General features: G+C 36.7%; 1 protein-coding gene across 1 annotated transcript; it reads left to right on the forward strand.

Moving 5' to 3' along the window:
* Positions 1 to 3,490: 3,490 nt before the first annotated feature.
* On the forward strand, positions 3,491 to 21,486 carry LOC103723006 (protein MAEA homolog). Its single transcript, XM_039123237.1, has 7 exons — positions 3,491 to 3,970; positions 4,080 to 4,274; positions 15,138 to 15,260; positions 18,159 to 18,344; positions 19,839 to 19,972; positions 20,121 to 20,307; positions 20,401 to 21,486. The coding sequence occupies exons 1-7, from the start codon at positions 3,638 to 3,640 to the stop codon at positions 20,500 to 20,502; spliced, it is 1,260 nt and encodes a 419-aa protein (XP_038979165.1). The 5' UTR covers positions 3,491 to 3,637; the 3' UTR covers positions 20,503 to 21,486.
* Positions 21,487 to 24,429: the final 2,943 nt, after the last annotated feature.

Genomic DNA, 24,429 nt, shown 5'->3' on the forward strand with positions numbered 1-24,429 from the left:
ATTTTTGAGTAGGACGGCAACAACAAGAACAACAACTACTATATAAAATCTAAGTAGATGTGGAATTTCATATTTGTTAGTATTAGAAATCTCTTTTTCTATCTTGGAGATGCTAAGAGAAGCTTTCAAGAAACTTTTATAGTTCGGTTGCTGATTTGCTAATGCTTTTCAAAGCTAGTAAGTTAATTAATAAAACTTATGCTAGTTAGCATCTTTTATAGACGAACAAAGATAGGCAGGTTGTGATGTGTTTTTAAATTTTGAAACAACAAATTATGATTCACAAATTTATATATTTGGTTTTGCAGTTAGATCCAAAACTTTTCTAATATAATGGAATTAGAGATTTTTATTCTTGAAGACCTTTTTTGTGTCCTATCTTCTTGTTAATTTTCATGCTATATCTTTATGTATCTGGCAACTAGACACCTCATGTCAAGAGTTTTGAGTGACGGCATAACACTAGTGATATCAGTACTTGTAGTGCATTGATACCATCGAAGCATTTCGAGTACCAGTTTTCTGCTACTGAAGTAGACCTGAAAGCTCCCTACAAAAGAATATATAGCATCCAACAATTTTAACCAACCAATTTAACTAATTCACACTTTAATTTGAATAGTTCAATTTTGAACGCATATGGTCAATCAACTTAGTGCTACCTTCAAGATTGGAAATCTAAAATTATCCAAAATTTAAATAGGCCGGGTTAGATGGGTCAATCTGAATTTAGTAAACTCAAATTCGACTCAGAAAATAGAACAGATCCAATTATAGAATCCAACTCAGCTCTATAATTTTTTTAAAATAAATTGAGTCGAGTCTAAATAGCCATCCAACTAAATTGAGTCAGGTTGTGTTAGGAGTCAATCCAATAAGGCCCTATTTGGGGGAGCTTTTGGAGGGCCAAAAAACACTTTTCGGCCCTTCAAAAGTACTTTTAGATATAAAATGGTGTTTGGTAAAATTTTCAGAAAGCTGTTTCAGCTTTTGCAGGAGCTGAAAATAGCTTTTGGGGAGAAGCTCCAATTTAGAGCTTTTCGAAAATGTTGTTTTCAACTTTGTCGGGAAGCTATTTTGGGACCAAAATATCCCCATTTAAATATCACTTTTTTTTTCCTAAAGCCCTCATCCCACCTCTTTCTCTCTCACCCATCCTCTCCCTCTCCCTATCTATCTTCTTCTTCCTCTCAACGCCGCCGCTTCTGTTTCTTCTTTCTCTTCTTTTTTTTTTTCTTTTTTTTGTTTTAGGAGCTCGTGGCTGCCCACGGTGGCACCTACCATGCCGGCCACTACCCATCATCATCATAATAATGAGTGAGTGGCAAATAATCTGATCTAAATAAATAAATAAATAAATATATTAGTAATTATTTAACTAATTTTATCACCTAACTAGAAAATTTGTTAGAGAGATAAATGGTCATTAGAAGGATAAAAAATTAATTTACACTAATAATTATAATATTTTATATATTTATTATTGTATTATACTATAAATATAATATTATATTACATTATATCATAATACATTGATATGTTATGTTAAATAATTTAATATTATATTAAATTATTATTCTATAATACATAATGTTATAGTACTATATTATAATAATATTATATTACATTACATTAATATTATATTATATCATATATTTATATATTAATACATATTATATTTTATTATGTTCTGTTGTATAATACTAGTAATGTCCTTTATAGTCATTTTGTCACACAAAAGTACTTTCTCAGTTTGTTTACTAAATATATGTTAAAGTGCCACAGCACTTTAGAAATGTAGTTACCAAACAGCAACAGCTTTTTATAAACGTTTTGCTTAAGATAGTTTTACTTCCAACAGCTCTACTTTCAAAAATTCACAACTAATAGCTTTTCCAAAGAGGGCCTAAGGCCCTGTTTGGAGGAGCTGTTGGCAGTAGAGCTGTTAGAAGTAGAGCTGTTGGAAGTAGAGCTGTTTGAAGTAGAGCTGTTATAAAAAGTTGTTTGCTGTTTGGTAACTACATTCGTAAAGTGCTGTGGTACTTTGTTTTGTGTTTGGTAAACAAACTGACAAAGTACTTTATATGACAAAATTACCATAAAGGACATTGCATAGTATTATACAACAGAACATAAAAAACATAACATAAATTAATACATAAATATACGATATAGTATAATATTATTGTAATATAAATAATATTATGTTAATATAGCATACTAGTAATATAATTATTAGAGTAAATTAATATTTGGTAATATAACATAATATTAAATTATTAACATAATATATTAAGGTATTATGATATAATGTAATATATATTATATTTATAGTATAATACAATAATAAAGTATAAAATAGTATAATTATTAGTATAAATTAATTTCTCATAATATAACATAATATTAAATTATTTAAAATAACATATTAATGTATTATAATGTAATGTAATATAATAAAAAATTTATAGTATAATACAATAATAAAGGTATAAAATATTATAATTATTATTAAAATTAATTTTTCATAATATAACATAATATTTAATTATTTAAAATAACATATTAATGTATTATAATGTAATGTAAATATATAATATTTATAGTATAATACAATAATAAAGGTATAAAATATTATAATTATTAGTATAAATTAATTTTCCATAATATAACATAATATTAAATTATTTAACATAACATATTAATGTATTATGATATAATATAATATGATATTTTATTTATAGTATAATACAAAAATAAAGGTATAAAATATTATAATTATTAGTATAAATTAATTTCCATAATATAACATAATATTAAATTATTTAACATAACATATTAATGTATTATGATATAATATAATATGATATTATATTTATAGTATAATACAAAAATAAAGATATAAAATATTATAATTATTAGTATAAAATAATTTTTCATAATAATTTCCCATAAAATAATTTCTCGCGGTCCAGGGGCTCTTCTTCGTGGTCCACGCTCGAGGAGGACCTCAGCGTGGGCCGCGAGGTTGATGATTAAAAAAAAACAATAGATTGATTTTGGAAGGTATGAAAAAGGATTAAAATTTTTTTCTTCTAAAATGTGGTTCAAGAGATGCATACAAAAATTGAAAAGAAAAATACTTTTTCTTACGGAAGGGAGTCTGACGGCTAGGGTTCTTGGCTCCAGCAGATTTTTAGGTTTATAAAAGGACAAACTATGTAATTATGTTATTTTAATATGAGCATTTTTGTCAAAAATACAGCTTTCCGAAAAAGCTGAAACAGCTTCCTCCCAAAAGCTTCAAATTGGAGCTTCCTCCCAAAAGCTATTTTTAGCTTCCCGCAAAAGCTGAAATAGCTTTTTGAAAAAATTACCAAACACAGTTTTTCATTTAAAAGTACTTTTTTGGCCCTCCAAAAGCACCTTCAAACAGGACCTAATTTGCAGAGGACCAACGCAATTTAAGGAAACGCAATCAATGATTGCTTTCAGCCAGATCTGATTTGAGGAACGCGATATCCACCCCGACCGTCTCGCAGGAATGGCCGTCGATCCACCTTTCCATCAATACTGATCCTTTCCCTCTCTCCGATCGCTTCTTCTTCTTCTTGCCTCCCACCCCCTCCTTGGAGACATGGACATGGCCGGCGAGTCGCCTTCATCGCTGGCCAACGGTGACTCCTCCGCCGCCTCCACCCCCGCCGAGGTGGTGGCGGCGGTGGCGCCGCCCTCCTCGAGGATGTTCCAGCTCGCTGAGTCGCTCAAGCTCGAGCACCAGTTCCTCCGCGCCCCCCTGGAGCAATTCAAGAAGACGATCCGCTCCCACCACCGCTACGCCGAGAAGGAGATCTCCGCCGTGCTCTCCAGCGTCGCCGATTCTGCCGACCGCTCCGACGCCATGTCCCGGGAGGACGCCGCCGACCACCTCAGATCCCTCGTCTCCCGCCTCCAGGGCCTCAAGCGCAAGGTAGCCCAATTTCCTCTCCTAACTGGAACCATCTTCTTTCTTCTTTCTTTCTGTATTCATTTATTGCTTTCTTGCATTGGATTTGTGAGTAATTTACTTTCTTTTTCAGTTGGAAGAGGGGAGTAAGACCGAGAAGTTGCAGGCCCAGAGATGCCGGGCTCGGCTGGACCACTTGGATTCAATTGATGCCGATAACTTGACGGAGTGGAGCAACACGAGGTTGAAGCGCATCCTTGTTGACTACATGCTGCGGATGTCGTACTACGATGCCGCCAAGAAGCTTGCAGAGACGAGCAACATTCAGGTATCATTTTGGATTGAGACTAGTTCTCCTCCTTTTGTAGCTTTGAGATTCTTTTTTCTTGAAGAATTCTGACCAGTCTCTTCGCTTGTTATGTATTTATTTATTTATTTATTTTACAGATGTAGGATGAACATTGTTAATTTGCTATTGATTGTTGATTGGTTCTGTTTCTTGGAACCTATACTGTAAAATCTTAATATTGCCTACGCTGCTGATTCATTTTTCTCATTATTTCAATTTAAAGTTGGGATATAATCAGAGTCAAAAATAGATAGTTTGCTGTGTGCACATGTTGAGTGTTTTCAGTTGTGAATGAATTTAGGTCGATACTTAGAATTAAACAGCTTCACCCTCACATTTTGAGGAAGGATTTGCCAGAATTTAATATATTATAGGTTGATCTACGCGGGGCGGGGCGCGGGGCGCGGGGCGCGGGGGGGGGGGGGGGGGTTGCTTTCGGTTTAGGAGGTGATAGTGCCCTTTAAGACAGTATTCGAAGAAGGCAGCAAAAATACGAGGAAGGAACTACGAAATATGTTTGTGCTATTAGAAAGAGAGGAAAGCTAGGGAGCCATGCCTAGCTTTCCATGTCTTAGCACCGTATCTCAGAGACCGGCTATCTCCAGTTCCTAAAGTGGAACAGGGTCGTTTTCCTGAACCATTCCTCAAAACTTGCACCACTTTCCCTCGTTTTCTACTTCGCCATCTTGCTATTAACCATGCTAGCTGCACCCCAATCCTCACAGACTCTGACTGCTGCTTCTTATTCTACCTTCTGTGGAGGAATAGGACTCCTAATCTCCCAAAAATATAGGATTCCTAGATCCCCAATTTTCAGTGCATCCACCTCCTTAATTCCACTTTGCTCATCTCTTTGCTCTCAATGTCTTCCCATTCTCTCTCCTGGTTCCCTAGGGCTTATCACACTGAATTCCCTTCATCCAGACATCTTTTAAATCAAGAGATGGCCTTCTCTCCTCCTTGGTGGTAAGAGCATTTTATTCATGGAAGATAGATTAAATGGATTTAATTTGCATATGGAATGAAGGAGATGGATGGTTTCTTGAAATGGAAATGATGCCTTACCAAGAAAAGAAATGGAAGTGATGCTATAATGAGACGAATTGGAAGGTGGATCTCGATCTTGATTCTTGGGAAGGACAGAGAAGAAGAGGGAGGAAAGGTAGAATGATATGTTAATGGAGATTGAGATTGCAAAGGGTTAGTTGGTGAGATGGGCAACTAAGATTTTCTTTTCCTTTCATATTAAATGGGGAATGATGATTGGAACTTGGGCAAGAGGCACTTGGGATAAAGAGATGTGGGTATGTCTGAAAGACTGTTCCCATTTTCTGGAGCAATTGGAGAGGCTGGTTTCCTCTCATCTCCCACTGATTTCCACGATTGGATTAGCCTATTAAAAGGCATGGGATCAGGCATGGCTCCCTAATTTTTCTCTTACGAAGGAGTGGTCTTATGGATAATCTTTTTTCCACTTATGCATAAGTGGCTGAAAATTGCTAATTATTGCTAGAGTTTTCCTCTCAAGCTCACTATAGAGCTCCGCTTGGAACAAGAAGCTCTTCTTTTTTTTTTTATGTTTTTTTTGCCCAAGAAATTTTCCAGAGCCAAGCTGTAGACAACTAGGGCACCAAATATTTAAAATTCAAGAGGGTATTCATGAAAGAAAAAAATGTCTGTTTTCAGCAAATATTTAGCTTAATTTAAGGATCAAGTTTTTAAAGAAAACAAAAAACCCACAGAGAATAGGTGGAAGATGAAATTATCAATGATATCATTGAGATTGCTGGGTAAAGGCTTGAGAAGGACTTTTTAAAAGACTATGAAGTACAAAAGGTACAAAAGTACTTTGATTTGGAGAACCAGAACTAGGAGCCTTGGCCTAAAGGAGTTGGCAACTAAACAGAGACTCAGAAGAAGTTATGCTAAATTGTATAATATACAAGAAAAGTTAGGTAAGAATGATTTCATTAGCAAAAGAATTAGAATGAAGTCTTCTCTTATGATGGTTAGTAAGAAGATCGACGTTGATGGGGAAAAGAAAGGTTAAGGAGACTCATTAAATAAAAAAGGTGGGATACTACAATAGTTTTGTCTAGGGAGGAGAAGTGATTATTTTTAGATGAACTGGTAGGATTTGACTATTGGGAGTTGTAGTCACAACACAGGATGGACCCTGGGAGATGGAGAAGGAAATGATGGTCCATAGTTTCCAAAGTTGCATGGATAGAAGCCCTGAATTAAGTGACATTTTGAAAGATGATATTGTGGGAATTTCAGATAATGCTATTCTAAAGTCTTACAACCCATTTAACTAACTTCCATTTTCTCATTCTGAAAGACAAGGAGGCTTTAACAGACATTGTACCCCTATTAATCCATTAAGTAGAGCTTGCAGAACTGTCAAAATGAGTAATATTGTTTTTTGCAAAATCCATTTTGTCATAATTAGAGTGCAATAAGTTAAAAAAACAAATATTTACCAATGATTTCTTCTGATTCTTTTTGGTTGTGTATGCAATGACACTCAGTAAAGAGTAAACCTACGTATGTATGTATGTATGCACATGTAGAATAAGTTAGAAAACAAATACTGCCAATGATTTATTTTTTTTTAATTTTAAGTTGTGTATGCAGTGACACTGGTAAAAAGGTAAACTTTGGTATGTATGTATGTATGTATGTATATTTTTGGGTTAGTGAATCTGGGTTTGTCCAAAGTGCATGTTGAGAGAGCATTTTACAACTTTGATCTATCTAATTGTGGTAAATTGTTGAAATAAGAAAAAGTTGGATCTCGGTAGAATGGTAGATCAGTTGAGTAGCCTCATCATGTAATATCTTTTTTTTTTTAAAAAATTTTTTTTGTTAAATAGCATTTTAGTTTTTATACCTTCTTTCAATATAGCAAGGGCCTCCAACAAGGGGACCTTTGATATCCACTTATTTTCATCTCAGCTATGTGGGTTTGTAGCAAAATCTGCCATAAATGGAAATTGGGTGATCTAATTGGGGCTTTAACATTTCTACATGTTTGTGTATCACGCTTCTCTCAAAAACAATTGTGTGTCAGACATCATATAACCCATGATCTAAGTTTAAGACTAGTGATGGATTTCAGATTTTCTTTATTTAAGTTTTTAATAAATCATCCATTTTCCTTTAACTTCTATTTTAGAAAGTCTTTGACGAGTCCTAAATCAAACACTGGTTAGAGTTGATGCATTTTTTTTTAAAATTAATCACCCATTTGGCAGTAACATGATATACAAGATTCTATCTTGAAATTTATATATCTTTTTTCAAAGTTAATTTGAAACAGCACAACTTTTATTAGACCTTAACAGAACCGTTATAAAATAATCATTTTTCCTTTGGATTTTTCTATTCTGCTTCTAAGGCCTGATCCGAGCGGTGGACTTGCCTATATTGATTTGACCATTATCTTCTCTTTACAACTGAATCATTTTCACTTTAGAGGAACTAGATGTAAAATAATGTCTTGAAGCCGATTGCATCGAAATTGACGCCAGAGTAGCAAATCTTCATTGTTTTCATGATGTCACTGTTATTGAAATGATCAAGAAGAGTGACAACCTACGTATTCATTATTCAATGGTCTAAGAGAGTGCGATATTATGGAGTCATGTGAAGGTTAATGATGATTGGACTTGTTTGCCGTAACTAGATATTAATATTAACATATATGGTGATAGAAAGGTTGCAAGAATGCATATCTTGGTGGAATTCATGACTTAGAAGCCAGTATTTGTAATTTGGCCCATGGAGTGAAGAGGACTAAATATTAAGAAGAAAGAATAGCGTCTCAGGGATCCAAATCCCAAGATTTTAGATAACACAACACTAGAAAAATGCCATTTACTAGAAATGATTTTCTAAAAAGATAATTTTTAGGTTTCTATATGTCATGACCATATCCGAGAAATATCAAAATTTAAGTTTTCATTTCTTCATCGTGCTAAATCTAAGTCGAATTGATAATGCATCAACCATTATTCCAATATTTGATGGCATCTGTACGAGACCTATCATGTCAAAATCTTGATAATTAAGTTTGCTGAATCAACTGTAAAATTGGAGATTAAAATTGATAAATCTAAGAACAGAATCAGCACATTGTAAACAGACTGATCTTTTAGTATATATGGTTTTGTGTGAACCTTTTCGGTGGAATCAGTTAGTTGCTCACTTGGAGTACTAATTGCTCTTAATACTCCCTTTTTTATAGGTCTTTCATTGCTCACTTTATTGTTTTCCTTTGAGGCTTCTTTCGCGTTATAAGTTTAACCTACCTTTTTCATTATGATTCCAATAAAATGCTTGAAGTCAATTCACAAGATTGTATGCAAGTTTGGTACCTTTTAGGATGGATATTGGTGGCTTGGCTGAAACTGTGACCTTTTTTGTTAAATTATAATAAATCTTTTATTTTTGTTTTACCACTCGTTTGATGATGAATGATCTAGATTTTCCTCAAAAGTAACCCATTACAGCTGGTGGAAATTTAGGTACGAATGGCAAAGTACCATAATGTGGACAAAAATTTCAGGGCTAATGCTTGAGAACATGTATGGATAATCTAGTAATTTAAGGCAACCTTGAGGCATTTTTAAGGTTTGCAAATGGGTCGGCGAACCCGACCCGACCCGACCCATGTAGACCCGATCCGAATTTAGGACCCGCGGGGTCGGGTCATGTCCTAAATTTAGACTCGTTCTATTTTTCGGGTTGGGTCTGGGTCAACCCAATTCCGGACCCGATCTGAGCCCGACTTGACCCCGTTTTTTAGGGTCAATTTTGGATCGTTTACATAGAAGACCCGATCCGATCCGACTCCTAACTCGGATTACCGCATTTAGACCCGCAGGCCGTAGCCCTAGATCTGGAGGCCTACATGCTGCAAGCCTAAATCTGGAGGCCTACCAGCCGCCCGCTTCTCCTCCGAGGCCTTGTTCCCCGAGGAGACCAGATCCTCGCCTGTCTTCCTCCTCGCGCACCAAGGAGACCCACCGGGGATGTAGGCACCATGCTCTTCGACGAGGTCGTGGAAGGGGGTCTTGCCAGTCGGAAGCTCGAGGAGGATGCCGAAGCTGTAGACGTCGGAGTGAGGGGTGAAGGAGCGGGGATGGCGGGTCTCCGAGGCGTAGTAGAAGAGGGAGGAGGAGGAGGGGAGGTGGTCGTCGTCATCGGGGGAGGGGAGGAGCTAGGGGACGAGGCCGTAGTCGGTGAAGCAAGACTCCCAAGTCGCCACTGAGGAGGACGTTGGACATCGGAGGCAGCACAAAAGGAATTCAAAATAACAAGTAGCTTAAGGCAGCACAAGACCTTGACTTTCATTCCCAACAAGACCCGCACTTTTCGCTAAGAGAAGCAACCTCCTACAAAAAACTACTGCTCATGGTTCGCCGTACCGGTACGGTACCGGTAGGTGTACTGATCGCCTACCGGACCGGCACAGTTCTGGCTCGGACTGGTTTAATTGGTACCGAACCGGAACACTCTTCTCCGCCGGAGCCGGGGAAGAAGAAGAGAACGAGAGAGTGAGCGGGGGAGGGAGGGAGAGAGGAGAGGCCACGAGGGGCGGCGGAGGAGCCTGCAAGGGTGCGGTGGAGGCCACGGGGCCTCGGCCTCTGCAGGGGTTTGCCGACTTCACTTACAAATCCCTAAATTCTTTTCCGCGGCCGCGTTTCCTATTTCGAAACGATGGAACCCACTATTTTTTTTATTTGGTATCGTTAGAATTTCTTATTTCCCAAGTGAAATGCCTGGAAGGAATAAAAAATCGTGGTTGGGAAAAGTCATAGTAGCAAAAGCCATTGAAATTTCTATTTTATATATTGGAATAATCTGTTTTGTTATTAATTGACGGGGGGTAAAGGATGACTAAAAGAAGAGAAATCAATTAGTTATTCATTAAGGTTTAATTTGATTCGATGACCAGAGTTAGACGAGAATATACGTCGAACAAAAATTCATTTATTTGAAAGAAACAGGGAACGCGGCCGCATAAAAGAATTTAGGGATTTGTAATTGTAAGTGAAGAGGCCTCCGCCGGCCCCCTGCGGCCCTCCCCGGGCGGCGGAGGCCTCTTCGCCCTCCCTCTCTTCCCCGCTCTCTTTCTTCTCCTTCTCTTCGTTTTTCTCGACTCCGGCTGGGTTCGGCCTGTGCCAGTTTCCACTGCTCCGGCGTACTGGTTACAGGCCAGACCGGTCCGAACCGGCCGATACGGGCCGGTTCGTCAGATCATGCTACTGCTTATTACTTTGGCCGTAGAAGAGGAAGAACAATAGTCTGGTTGCGCTTTGGGACGACTTTCCTACCACTATGAAATAGCATCCTCTTCTTCTTCGTCAATGGTCCCCGGGTTTCCCACTTGTTAAGGACCTTCTAAGCTCGGTCCCGGTTTGGATTAGACTACCCAACCTGAGGCTCAACTGGTGGACTCCGACGATCATCGGAATTATAGCGAGTTCCGTCGGCAAACCGTTGTATATGGACGAGCTCACGGTGTCGAGGTCGAGACTGACGTATGCAAGAGTTTGCGTTGAGATTGGCAAACTACATTAAACATCAATTGCTATATCCATATCATAAGTGGGTTGATGGCGGTCCTTGCGCCGGATCCCTATTGATGGAACGTTTAATCAAACGGTGCCTTTAGATAGGCTGATTGGTTTTAAGGAAAGTTATTCGCTGGATTTGAAGAGTGCAACCGATAGGTGGCCTCTTCCGTTCATGTAAAGACATTATGGTGCTGCGCAATCAGTATGATGCCTGGCACCAGTTCTGCTGACGCTGAGTATAGGTATTACAATTCATGCTTGGAGGAACCCTTCTCAATCGGAAAAAGGCCAATTTGGATTGAAGATTATGTGAAGATGATCATAGGAAGGTATAGAATATTGGCAGAAGTGGAGTGGGGTGGCAATGTTTCAGGGTTGACCAACTGCAAATAGGTCAATAGGAGACAGGTGAGCACTTCCATATTAGCTTATTTATGATACCTTTTGGCTCTATCCTGTCAAGGCATCATTCTTTTCTTCCCTTTAGATCAAAGTTCAGGGAGAAATCTTGCTTGTATAAGGTAATTTTGAAGGGGTAATAATGTTTTATGATGGATGATATGATGCTTTAACTTCGAAATGCATATGTAGAGATGAATGCTCTTTTCATTCCTTTTCACTTCTTTTTCTTACTAATGATTTGTCCTTATGCTCTGAATGACTATTCGCTCCATATAAATTTTATAGTCGGGGATTTATCTACCGCAAAAAATTTTAACAGCTGTGATATTTTCATTTTTATCTGTGAAGCATGTAAGTCAGTTTCCAAAAAGATCTACATCACCTTCTTTCATTCTGTTCCTCTTTCTCTTTGCTGTCCTCATCGTGAAAACAGTTCCATTCTGTTTTTTGCTTGTGGCCTTCCATTCCAGGTATTCCCTTCACGTGCTCTTCACTCACTCTAGCATGTGTTGAAACTTAACTTTCTTTCCCCTTTCTTCTACTTTCTGCTAAACTTGTGTCTCTGGAGATGGAAGCAGTTGCGACTAGAAAATGTATCAATTATGTTTGTTCTTAATGGTGATATATATGGAGGTATACTCTATCAACATACAATCTGTAGGAGACATTGCTGTGGAAGCAACTCATTTGCTAGGAGATTTTAATTGTATAGGTTCCATAAGAGGGTTTTGGAATTATGGGGGGCTTTTAACCTTAATACGCACAAAGACATAGATGGATACATAGATAGGTAGGTAGGTAGATAGATAGATTGATATGTAGCATTGTTTCATATTCCCAAGACCATGTGTGATGTCCTAGGTTATAGTAGTGTAGCCCACCTTTGCTTTTCTTTCTTCCTTTCTTGTCCCTCTTCAGGTCAAGAAGAAGTACATAGATAGATACATATCATTGTTTCATATTCCCAAGACCATGCGTGACGTTGTAGGTTACAGTATTGCACCCACCTGTTCGTTCCTTTCTTCCATTCTTGTCCCTCTTCAGGTCAATATGGAGAGAGTGAATTCTAAGTTCTTTGTGGCCCACCCTTCGTAGTTTTATCAAATGCAAGATGTAGGTAAGTTATTCTCCTTCCATATGGTGGGTCTATTAATTTATGATGTGGTACTTTGAAAATGAGGTCTTAGTATTGGGGCATGGTGGGGTGAAGGATATAGTGGTAGATCATAGCCCTTTATGGAGGAAGCTTTCTTTATGTATTCGTATAAAAATTAGAAGCCAAAGAATTCCTTACTCTGGTTGATTTCTTTGTTTGTGTCAGTGGTCATCGTAAGTGGTTACAATTAAGCATGGATTCAAAAACTGCTTGACCAGGATGTACATAGGTACCATGCCATTCCGGTGGGAAACCAACACTGGTATGGGTGTTGGAATGCCAAACCGGTGTGTACCAATAGTTATTGATGTATTTTGAAGCTGTTGGTTTTAGTATGCTCTGATATCATACCGTTTCAATGGAAAAATGGTCGGGGTTCAATTTCAGTGTTTAAAACCTTGCAATTAAGTCAAGAACATGAACCACTTGTTGGTGCTTCTTAATAGGCTCCTTTTGATGTAAGGTAATATGATACTCTAGGAGGTTGCCCAGTTGATCATAGCATTCTTAAATGAAGAAATTACACCATATAGACTCATTGTGAAATTCTTAAGGAAGATGGATATTGTGGCATGGAATTTAACATAATTGATCCAATATCATGGAGAATAAGGTTTGTTGTAAAATTTGATGACATGGCGTGGTACGTGTTATGCTAGTGTCTTGCCAGCATGTGTCACTAGGATGGTGATGGATGGATGCTAGTACACGCCATGTTATTGTGCTAGTGTCTACCAAGTGTGCCAAGCAGTAGCACAGTATGACACGATAAGTACTGTGTTAGTGCCAAGTTGGCACATCACTGGCACAACAATATTTCATTCCTTGGATTTAAGCAATAATAATTGCTCAAGAAGACATTGGTGCTTCCATCGGTGAAAATCATGTATGAATGCTACACACTACGTCTTTCTTTTCTATGTGGGCTCTCAAACATATGCAAGGCCCACCAAGGACGGTGCCATTAGCACAAGGCATATATAGACAATTTTAGCTTATGTGCTCCAGTAGGTAAAGCCTTTCCCTCACTCAAATTATGTGATATCTATAATAGAATCCCTTGGTCATCAACTGAGAAGAAATCTTATCTTGTAAGCATCAAATCATGTGCAGATATTTGCAACCTAGTTAATAACTAAATCATGTGTCTTTTATCCAAGTGAAGTCTTATGCATAATCAGAACGTAACAAGGCCTGTCGCATCCAAGTCACAAGTTCATTATTTGGGAACAATTCAGCTGGAGATAAAAGTTTAATATTTTGGGAAAATACAAAAAAATCACCAAAAGTTTGAAAAGATTTTCAGAAAAAATAGAACAATTAAGTAAATAAGAATGTAAGATAATCAAAATATTTATACAACCATTCATGTGCAAATAAGCTTGGGAGAGTCAAGAACAATAAACAATAGAAAAGTGACACCTCTAGCTCAAATATATAACATCATTAATCGGAACTCATAAATGTTTCTTGAATTAGTTGTGAGTAACCTGTGAATAAATCATAAAGTTATTGATTATTTGTGAATGACTTACAATTCTTGTTTAATTTGTTTACTGAGAATAATTTGATTTTTTTTTCAATACTTTGAAGAATATTATTTTTATGGTCCTATCACCATCGGTTGAGAATGACTCCATGGCATTATCTCAAGTACTTCCACATACCCCTCACTATCTTGTGAGTTTTTAGGTGCAGCTATCAGATAAACCAATAAACTTTTTTGGTGTAAAAGAGATGACTCAATCAACTCCTAGATGATTCCAATATTTTCTGGTAGGATTTGTCTAGATATAGCCAAGAGAAATAGTCAAGTATGGGTTCTCCAACATGAATATGTGGTAGGTTGAAATTTGGCATACGGCCATCTTGTTGAGTTCCAAAATAATGATGATCTCTAACTGGAAAGGACATAGTTATGCAAAAGAAAAGTTGAGCAATTTCTAGGAATTCTGAAACAAGAATACATATAGATCTCTCTCTCTCACTCACTGGCCTTGTAAGTTTAGATAATTGTAACTTTAGAACTTAGAACTATATAGATCTTTTTATTGTTTGATAAATTTGTTAATAGAATCTTGAGGATTCATGCCCATTGCAGAGTTATGAGTGGATTATGGGCAATTTTATGGGACATGATATGTATAAATTATCCAAAAAAACATCATATAAACCTAATCTAAAGCATCGAAAAAATATATTTTCTCTCCTTTCCTTATCCTGGATTTTATTTTATTTTTCTTAATTGATTTGATTCAATTCACTTGAGTTGCGAGTTTACATATAAAATTCATATCTTTCTATATGAAAAATTCAAAACTTTTTTCTTGTACTATACTGACTGTCCCTTCTTGGAAACGAAATAAGAAGAATCAAGTTATTTCATTCCCTTTTTTATCCAGATAGGAAAACTTATAATTTAACAATTGGGCATCTTATTTTTTTTTCTTTTTTTGAGTAGGAATCGAGAGCCGGATTTAAAAACTTTTCATTCAGATTTATGATTCTGGCCATTCAAACTTTCTAATCAATTTGAACTTCAAAAATTTATCAACCTTCGAGTTTATATAATTATTTTTGAATAAGATGCCAAATGCTTTCAATTTTTGCCATGGTTTTAATGTTCCCTCTCTTTTGTAAACAATTATATTTGTTACACTTTAATTTTTTTTACTAACCTAGTATACCTATCAATGGCAGGATCTTGTTGATATTGATATCTTCCTTGATGCAAAAAAGGTAATTGATTCTCTCCAAAATAAGGAGGTAGGTCCTGCTCTTGCCTGGTGTGCGGAGAACAAGTCCAGGTTGAAAAAATCAAAGGTATGTAGAACTTGTTTCTGCTTACTCTTTTGGAATTTAAAGCTGCTAGCATGGTGCTTTCTTAGATTTGTCTAGAACAATGAAACTTGGTATGACAAGGGAATGTTCACACTATCAGAGAATCTTTAAGGTTTCAAGTAAAATTTAAGTAAAATGGACTTGGTTGGTAGTTTTCAGTTGAACTAGAACTATGAAAATTAGGAGAATCTATATGGTTGTTACACTTTGTATACCATCTTTGTATGCTATTACACCTCTTTCTTGTCTATGCCTTTTCTACTTCCCTCTATGTATCTTCTGTTTACTTTAATCAGGGGCAAGCCAGTTATTCGATCACAAAAGAGGTCCCAAGCCTATGATCCAGCTTATTGTGTTTCATATTATTATAATCACATATCCTTCGTATTGCTTGTTTTACATTTGAATCATGATCTGGTATTGAGATATTCTCTCTTATGCTCTTAATTTGGCTAACAATTATTTTTCTGGTCATGGTTATAATTTGTTTTAGAGCATTATAAGGGATCAGACGTTGATATGCTTTTAACGAATTATTTTAATATTTAAATGCTGTTATTTTAGAGCACTCTAAGGGTTCAGATATTGAACTGCTTTTAAGGAGTTATTTTAATATTTAAATGCTGCCTTTGTTATGCCCGGCGACTGACCTAAAGGTAGGTTACTGCCTCGCCTATGAATTTCAATTTCAAGCCCTAGCTATTGGAAGCATGCCTTATTCTAGAAGTACCTAATTACAACAGCCCAGTCATTTGGACAGTTTTCTCTGGATTGCATGCCAACTTTGAGGTCAAGCAATTCTGAACCCCCACCTGAATTTTTATTGGCCTAAATTGAATGCTTCTCTTGTCCTAAGCTGTAACAACCAATCCAGCTAATAAGCAATTGGGCCTAGTTTTCTTGACCGACCTAGATGTAAGAGTTGGATTAGAAGACAAAAAAAAATAGAATCTTGTTCGACTTGGAGTAGGAGACAGGCTCCTCCATCTCGAATTCTTACATAAGCTAAGAAATCTAGCCTCCAATGGCTATTTAAAGACCCCTACACCTCCTTTTGCTTTACCATCGATAGATTTTGTCGATCACCACCGCTAGACCAATATTGGTTTCTTCTCTTTTTCCTCTTGACTTCCAACGGTCTTAGCTTACAGTGCTCACCAGAGATTTCAGTTGTGCGCTCGTCGGAGTTTTAGGTTCCGATAGGGATTTTCGAAATTATTTAGAGCTATAGTTTGGTTTCGGTCATAAGGTAAGTAATATAATCCTTTTTCTAGATCTATTAACAAATTATAAATATTTTCTGAATCGAATTATTCTTAATTTATATACTTGATGCATAATGTATTATTATTATTATAATATATGCTTTATTTTAGAATATTGTATGATGCTTGATCGAACGTATTTGTTTTGATATGGATTATGCTCAATTGATTTCGATGTCGTATGATTTTATATATCACGATTTGGAGCATTGAATATGTTTTTTAGAAAAAGAGTTTTGATTCGAAATGGATCTGACTCGCAGCCAGACTATGTTTTGATACCTTGCCAGTGGGGGTTGTACGTTAGCACTTCGATACGCTGCCAGTGGGGTTGTATGTTAGCATTTTGTATCCTGCCAGTGGGGGTTGTACATAAGCACTTCGATATCTTGTCAGTGGGGGTTGTACGTCGGCACTTCGATATTCTACCAGTGGGGGTTATACATTGGCATTTCGATACTCTGCCAGTGAGAATTGTACGTTGGCATTTCGATATCCTGCTAGTGGGTATGTTGACACTTCGATATCTTGTCAGTGGAGTTGTATGTTGGCACTTTGATACCCTGCCAGTGGGGGTTATGTGTTGGCACTTTGATACCTTGCCATTGGGGGTTATGCGGTGGCACTATGATGTGATCATAATTCTTGGCTGTCGAGATGAACTCGATGTTTTGGAAAAAAATGATTTATGAACAAAATTTGAATTTTTAATTGATTGGATAGTGTTTAGATTTGATGTTAATTGATGTACTTTGCATGCTTATTTTTAACATATTATTAATTATTTTATTGTTTGATTTATTTAGTTAAAGTGTTCATTGCTTACTGGGCTATCTAGCCTATTATACGAGTTCTTACTATTTTTACAGATTCGAAGAACTAGCTTGACTTAGAGGATTTATCATGGGAGAGCGACTTGAGACAAGATTTTGACATCTTTATTTAGACTAGATTTTTTTTGTTAAAGTTGATGCAAGATTTTTGAATATTATTTAGTTTTGCGAGATACTTAATTTTGAATTAGTTATTTAGAATAAAATTTGAATGTTATTATTTAAATTTATTCTGCTGCTTGTTTATGATATCATGTTGAGATGCCTTGCATGCTTATGGGGAGAGTTCCCCTTTAGTATGCGGCGGTTGCCGCAATGCCTGGCTCGCGATCTCGGGTTGGAGGCGTGACATAAGTAGACCCACATGAACTATTCTGTTGGATGACGTTGTTGCAACTTCATCTTTTTAATATTGAAATTGAATATATTTTGCAATCTAATAATTGGAAATAGTTGGTAACAGGCTTATTTCTTTGATTCTGGAAGCCTATTTTGACTGGTCATATGGAACAAATAAAAATTGAAAGAAAGTGATTTTGGGGAACGTGTTCAAATATCAGGAGATTTATTAAAACAGAGGGGTCATCTCTCAAGGGTCTTTGCTTTAATATGATCTCCTTGCTTAGCTTCTGGCAATTAAATGTCTTCATTTTGTTTTCTGTTAGAAGTTCCTCTAGTTGGCAATCTGGCAAATTTGTGGATGGACTGCCTGCTTGCCATTTATATGTATACACTAATATCATGAAGCCCAACTATACTAATAATATTTTATTGAATTGCAGAGTAAGCTTGAGTTTCAATTGAGGCTTCAGGAGTTCATAGAGTTGGTAAGAGCTGACAACTACTTGCGGGCTATACAATGTGCTCGGAAGTATCTTGCACCCTGGGGAGCGACTTATATGAAAGAATTGCAGTGTGTCATGGCAACCTTGGCTTTTAGGAGCAATACCGAGTGTCCCACTTACAAGGTAGGTCCCCTCTTTCTCGTTTACATATAAGTTAGGCTCAGTGCGTATACCCTGGCTGAGTTGCTATGCTATCTTTTAAAAACCAATAATATATATAGTATGTGTTTTGGCTGTCTTGTTTTTTCTCTCTATCAGAAGTTTGAATTTCTTATTTCTGGCTTTTGCTGCATTTCAGTTTATTTATTGAAAAAAGGGAAATGTGGCTATTATATCTGAAGCTTGGTAACTTCTATGTGTGTATGCCTGTGCACTGGTTTCTTTAATTTACTCGTTGCATGGGAAATCCGGAAAGCACTGTACACATTATTCTTGACATCTAAAAAAAAGAAATAGAAAAAGGATGTCTTTTTCTGACAGACATGAGGTATGAACAATCTTGTGCCCAAGAAGCTGAGATATTCCTTGATGTCCATCAAAGAAATTGGAGAAAAATGCAGATACAGGTGGTAAATCTGGATGAACTAAATGGTCCAATGCCCACGACAATATCTATCCAGCCTTTTCCCAACTATTTGGGGCCATCTTTATGGATCCTCATTTATCAAGCATTTCTCATGTATAAATTTGGATCAATTTCATAGTCCACACCCCCCCCCCCCCCCTAAATTTTATGACTGGCTGTTCACCTAATGTCAACTCTCCACCTTTCTCGGCCAGGCTTGGGCCCGGCCATGGCAATATAGCAACCAATTCCAATATGAACTAAAAATTGGTCTGTCTTTGTCAAATTGGAAGAGGAAAGAACCAGGATTCACTGAGATATCACTATATCTGGGCAAAAATATAGCAATTGAAATATCAAACTATCAGCTACTGTAGGAGAGGACTAACTATTGTTTTATGCGTTGCTTTTAATAATTAGTGATGTAGGAGAACATAATAAGATTGTGAATATAATCTTGGTTAATATCATACTGGTTCATATCTTTTGGAATATATCAGTTTATATTGGCCAATATAATAACAGCTGATGTCTAGGGGAGATGGTATTTGAAGCTTTGTTTTTGATAAAATCTCTAGTTTTAAGATTGTTTTTCCTGATAATATAGCTAACTGCTATAACTCATTCATGGAATGTTTATCCAGAAAGGGGCAGGTTTCTCTGCTACCATAGTTTTGAACTTTTGAGGTCCAAAAACTGTTTAGCAAGAGTGCTTATTGGTTGCCATGAAATTGCTCATTGTTGGATCAGAGTTCTTTGGTAGCCCTTTCTTTTCTCTGTTAGTCTTTCCTTTGATTTAAGGGCATTTGTTTAACCGAACCAGAGCTCCTTTTAAGATGAAGTTAAATTTGTTCCGGCTAACTCTAATTCTATCTACCACCCAATAAAATGGTAGGAACACCAAGTTTTGTTTTGTCAAAAACATATATGGCAAGCAAGATCTGGGTTAAATAGTTCTGTTTGATAAATGTCTCTCATGCATCATTGTATTACAGTCTAATAGACATCCTTTTGGTATTCGGGTATTTTACCTTAATATGATGTTATTATAGGTTCTTTTTGAGCCAATGCAATGGGTGTATCTGGTGGAGCAGTTCAAGCAGGAATTCTGTAGATTGTTTGGCATGACCCTTGAACCTTTGCTGAATATCTATTTACAAGCAGGATTGTCAGCCCTGAAGACTCCGTATCCTCAATTTGCATTTGCTACATCAAGAAGAAATTTTAATTTGTTCTTATTTTGTTAAGTTTTTCAAATTTGATCTGACATGGCATACTCTGTCATGGAAGACCTATTTTCTGCTGAATGTTGCTTTTTGCTTGACCTTGTTAAGATTTTGTTTTGAAGAGGGTTGCACCAAAGAAGACCCACTATCGCATGAGGGCTTCCGCAAATTAGCGGCACCGTTGCCATTCTCGAAGCAGCACCATTCTAAGCTTGTTTGCTACATAACTAAAGAGCTGATGGACACAGAGAACCCTCCACTTGTTTTGCCTAATGGTTATGTATATAGCACTAAAGTAAGAACTGCTTTGAGGGCATGAAATTCTGCAGTGAAGCAATGAACATTTACTTAAAGGTTGACTGTTACTTCTCTTTTGGTTGTATGGCAGGCTCTTGAAGAAATGGCCAGCAAAAATGATGGCAAAGTTACCTGTCCCAGAACCGGTGAAGCTTTCAATTTCTGTGAGCTTGTCAAGGTGTACATTTCATAACTCAGCTTGCCATTGTGCGGTGCAGCTGAAGCTGGCTTGTTCTGTGGCTCACGGGCACTGCAACTAAACAGCAAGGTGATTGTATGTACTCCATACAAGATGTCAAGATGAGTCAAGCAGCTAGATGAATATCTTAGTGCATTTGGATATATTCTTTGTTCGGAGAAAACAAAAATGAGTGACTAAAAAAGGGGAAGAAAAAGGAAGAGATGAATGTTCTTTTCTTTTTCAAAAATCTTTCAGGACATCTGGAATCTACTTGATGTGAGTTCTTTTTAGGGGTGGGGTGGGGCAGGGTCCCAAGGGTCACGTAATTCGGGCTTGTGGTCGGGTCTGGATCAAGCTTGAACGTTACATGGGACCAAGGCCTCGAACCATATTTGCATCCATATTTTTGTGTCCTGAATTAGATAGGTACTGGGTGTCTGGATGAAAACATTAATCTTGCAATAATTCTGATATCTGGGTCAGGTACATTATATTACAAACATTTCTGAAGGCGCTGCTGGTGAAGTCCTAGGCTTGCGCGTATCCTTGGTTAATCTGGACCAGCAGGCAAGGTTTTATTGACCTACTGAGGTTAGACCTAAAGCCTCTAATGACAGAGGGGTGAATCTGACTTGAACTTAGAGTATTAAAATGTCAAGCCAGAAGTGAGGCTGATTAAGGTGTGAACCTTGATGCTGTTGGGAGGCATCAGTTGTGCTTGTTTAGTTTATATAATTGTAAACTAGTTCACAAGATTTGTCTTTCTGTGGAAACACATACTATGGTTCTAGATTGACTATGCTGATCAAGTGGATGAGTCAGGCATATGGGGTAGTCCAAATGGAAAGGAAGGGGAATTGAGTGACCTATTTTCGATTCGAAGGTACATGTAAAAACCTGAAAGAATTTTCGACGCAATTTCCCCTGGAGACAGCTGAACCCTCAAGGGAATATAACAAAATCTTTTCTTATAACAGCAGTTGTTTTATTTTATTTTATTTTGATGAGTAGGCAACAGTTCAGTCATTTTCATTGAACAAATAAAAGACAGAAATTAAGCTTGAGGGTGAACTGATCTTGAGGAAGGTTTCATAATTTAAGATTAGAAACAGTCGACTCCTAAGCAGCATGCTGTTCAAGCGTGCGTGAGAGATGTTTCTTTTTATTATTATTGTTCAGGAATCTTGCCGTGTACAGCAGCTATATTTACAGTAACTGCATTTGCAAGATGGAATGACCTGTGTCTCTTATTACTCCATTGAGTTCTGATTATTCTCATGCCTGTATCAACTTGGATGCATAGTAATATCTGGCTTTGGTGTGCATAATATTTTGGATGAGCAATCAGGTTCAAGTCTTCAAGTTGCTTTTACGACGGACGTGTTTGATTCGGATGATTGGAAGTGAAAGAGATTAGATGCCTGCAAGTGATTTTGGAGCGTCCCAACTAACAGTACTTTACATGCTTCTTTGGAAGAGAATAAAAAAACAAAGCAAGAGATAAATTGGATACCTGGGTGAATGAATCTGCCAAGCCAAATCATACCTAGTCAAAAAGATGGTCTCATGCAATTGCAACTACTAAAGATTTTTGAAGGGTGACAAGTTAACAAATTAAAAGATTTGTAATCTTTTGGGACCGCGTGATTTGTAATCGTAAAGGGAATTACAAAATCTCAACTCCCAATCAAAATTTTTAACGTTTTTTTTTTGCATATTAATACCTCAATTATTTTAACCTTTTCCATTGATCCTGCATTACATGGTCCATTGTGTAATGGTCATATAGAGTAGCAGCTATAGCTAGAGTTTATTGGAATATTTTACCCTTAAACTATTTCTTTTGCATGCAAGTACATGAAATCTTCTTGATTTGTTTATTAATCTCTTAGTTCTTTAAGATTTGCCTATTGGTCCAAAAAAAAAAAAAATCAGATTTGCCTATTTTTACCTCAAAAAAAAAAGATTTGCCAATTGGTCCATAAAACCCATCACATATACATTCCTGAATTTAATTTAGATAAACATAACTCATTGCATATACTTTCCTGAGTTGAAGTGAGAACATATTTCCCTGTTCATCCCTTTGGCAAAACAATCTTAATCTCTGAGAAATTAAAACTTCATAATTAATCCAGGAATTGAGTTGTAGACCCTGGAAACGTACACCCCGTGCCGCGTCATTTCTTAGAGGAAGGGAGAAATCCTAAGTCCCCACATACGAGTTTTCAATAACGAAAAAAAAATCCTAACTCATATCTCTCCCCTAGTCTAAAAGACTATTAAGGGTAAGGTCATTTTATCATTTGGCCATTCAATGATCACAAATTAGTTGAGGTAGGCACGCAGGACTCAAAAGAAATTAATATGTAAAATGTGAGTATTTGAACGACAAATACACCAAAATAATAAAATTTTGATTTTCAAAGAAGAGTAGGACAGAATCATGATTTTTGGAATTAGAAACATCGAAATACGTGCTACTTAAGAAGAAACAAGAACATGTTTACTCAAGTATGATCATAGGTAGGGAATATCTCGTTGCTTGGAAATTGTTTTAGAAAATTGAAGTTCTTGAGAAGAATCAAGACTCAGTTCTTTGAATAGTTGAAAACTGGACCTATATTAAAAAAAAACAACTTTGCTATGATGGATTTATATTTTCTAGGAAAATCTTTTTCCTTTTTCCTTTTTCCTTTTTCATAGTTTTCTAAATAATCAAATATACCCTTAGAAGAACAGGAGCAATAAGTGGTGGGCTCCAATGAACCACCAAGCCAGGTCTGGCCAAAAGTTGGTTAAAAGTAGCCCATGCTTTGACTTGAGAGGTTGCCATCCTTCGTGGATACGGGGATTGGCTAACCCAAACCCGCTGTCAGGTTAGGTTGGGTTCAAGTCAAGGCTCTTCAACGTGTTGAGTCCGGAATATATATTATAACTATTTTAGTGGATTCTTGATATGAATTTGCGCTATTGGATCACTGATCCAATAACTCAAAACCTAACTAAGCTAATAAGAAAGTGGACTGCCTCTCCCTATCTTTTCTCCCCATCTGTTCGCCCCATTCCACTCAAACTTTATACTCTCTCCACGGCACTAATATGCCTTGCTTCCTACTCTCCTTATCTCACTGGCTCAACCGGCCAATACTACCGGCACCACCGCACATCACCTCAATCCAATGTTATGGACTTGTGGATGTTTATCGAGATCACGATCAATGTTGTCGCAAGAAGATATAGTAAGAAGCTACGAGCGTGGTGAGGCAGAACTGTGAAGCCGCTATATATGTATGTGTGTGTATATGCATATAATAAACTAGGTAATTTGTACGAGTTTGGCTATGGTTAGGGTTGGGCTACGTATAATAATATCAAACCTAGATTCCACATCAAGGTTTCAATATGTTTCATTTTGATCCCATGCCCAACCCATTCATTGTTGGGTTTAGGACAAGTCTGATGGGATCAAATCAAATCTAGGTAAAGTAATGGGTTTGCAAGTTGGAGTACTAGTATACTAAATTACCTGTATGGACCTCAATCGATGTAATAAACCAATAACATTGGCTTGGGTTCATGTTATTGACACATTCATTATGCTTTCTAATTCTAGTTGGCACCTTAGATCATTTTACCAGTCTTTCAACCTGACACGAACCTAACTTGACCTGACATATTGATATCTTACATAACGCTTAACATCAATAAGGTAAGAGGTGGAATCAACGCTCAACATGTTATGCCATTATACATAGACTCTATCAAAACCCTTATTGATCATTATAAAAGTCATTATTTGTCTCATAAAGTACATTTTAATCTTGATGCTAAAGCTACCACTGTTATGATAAATTTACGTCAATATTATAATAAAAAATAATGAATGTATAATGATATTTTCTTTCAATTTACTTTTTATTAAATTAAAAAATGTTA

Source organism: Phoenix dactylifera, unplaced genomic scaffold (genome assembly GCF_009389715.1).
Source record: "Phoenix dactylifera cultivar Barhee BC4 unplaced genomic scaffold, palm_55x_up_171113_PBpolish2nd_filt_p 002263F, whole genome shotgun sequence".
NCBI classification, from domain to species: domain Eukaryota; kingdom Viridiplantae; phylum Streptophyta; class Magnoliopsida; order Arecales; family Arecaceae; genus Phoenix; species Phoenix dactylifera.

What these genes read in the sequence shown, in the direction of transcription:
- LOC103723006 (XM_039123237.1), top strand. Translation starts at nt 3,638, where the DNA reads ATGGACATGGCCGGCGAGTCGCCTTCATCGCTGGCCAACGGTGACTCC. An exon ending in CAGAGACGAGCAACATTCAG is followed by an intron (nt 4,275 to 15,137) that starts GTATCATTTTGG and finishes TATCAATGGCAG; the next exon opens with GATCTTGTTGATATTGATAT. An exon ending in CCGAGTGTCCCACTTACAAG is followed by an intron (nt 18,345 to 19,838) that starts GTAGGTCCCCTC and finishes ATGTTATTATAG; the next exon opens with GTTCTTTTTGAGCCAATGCA.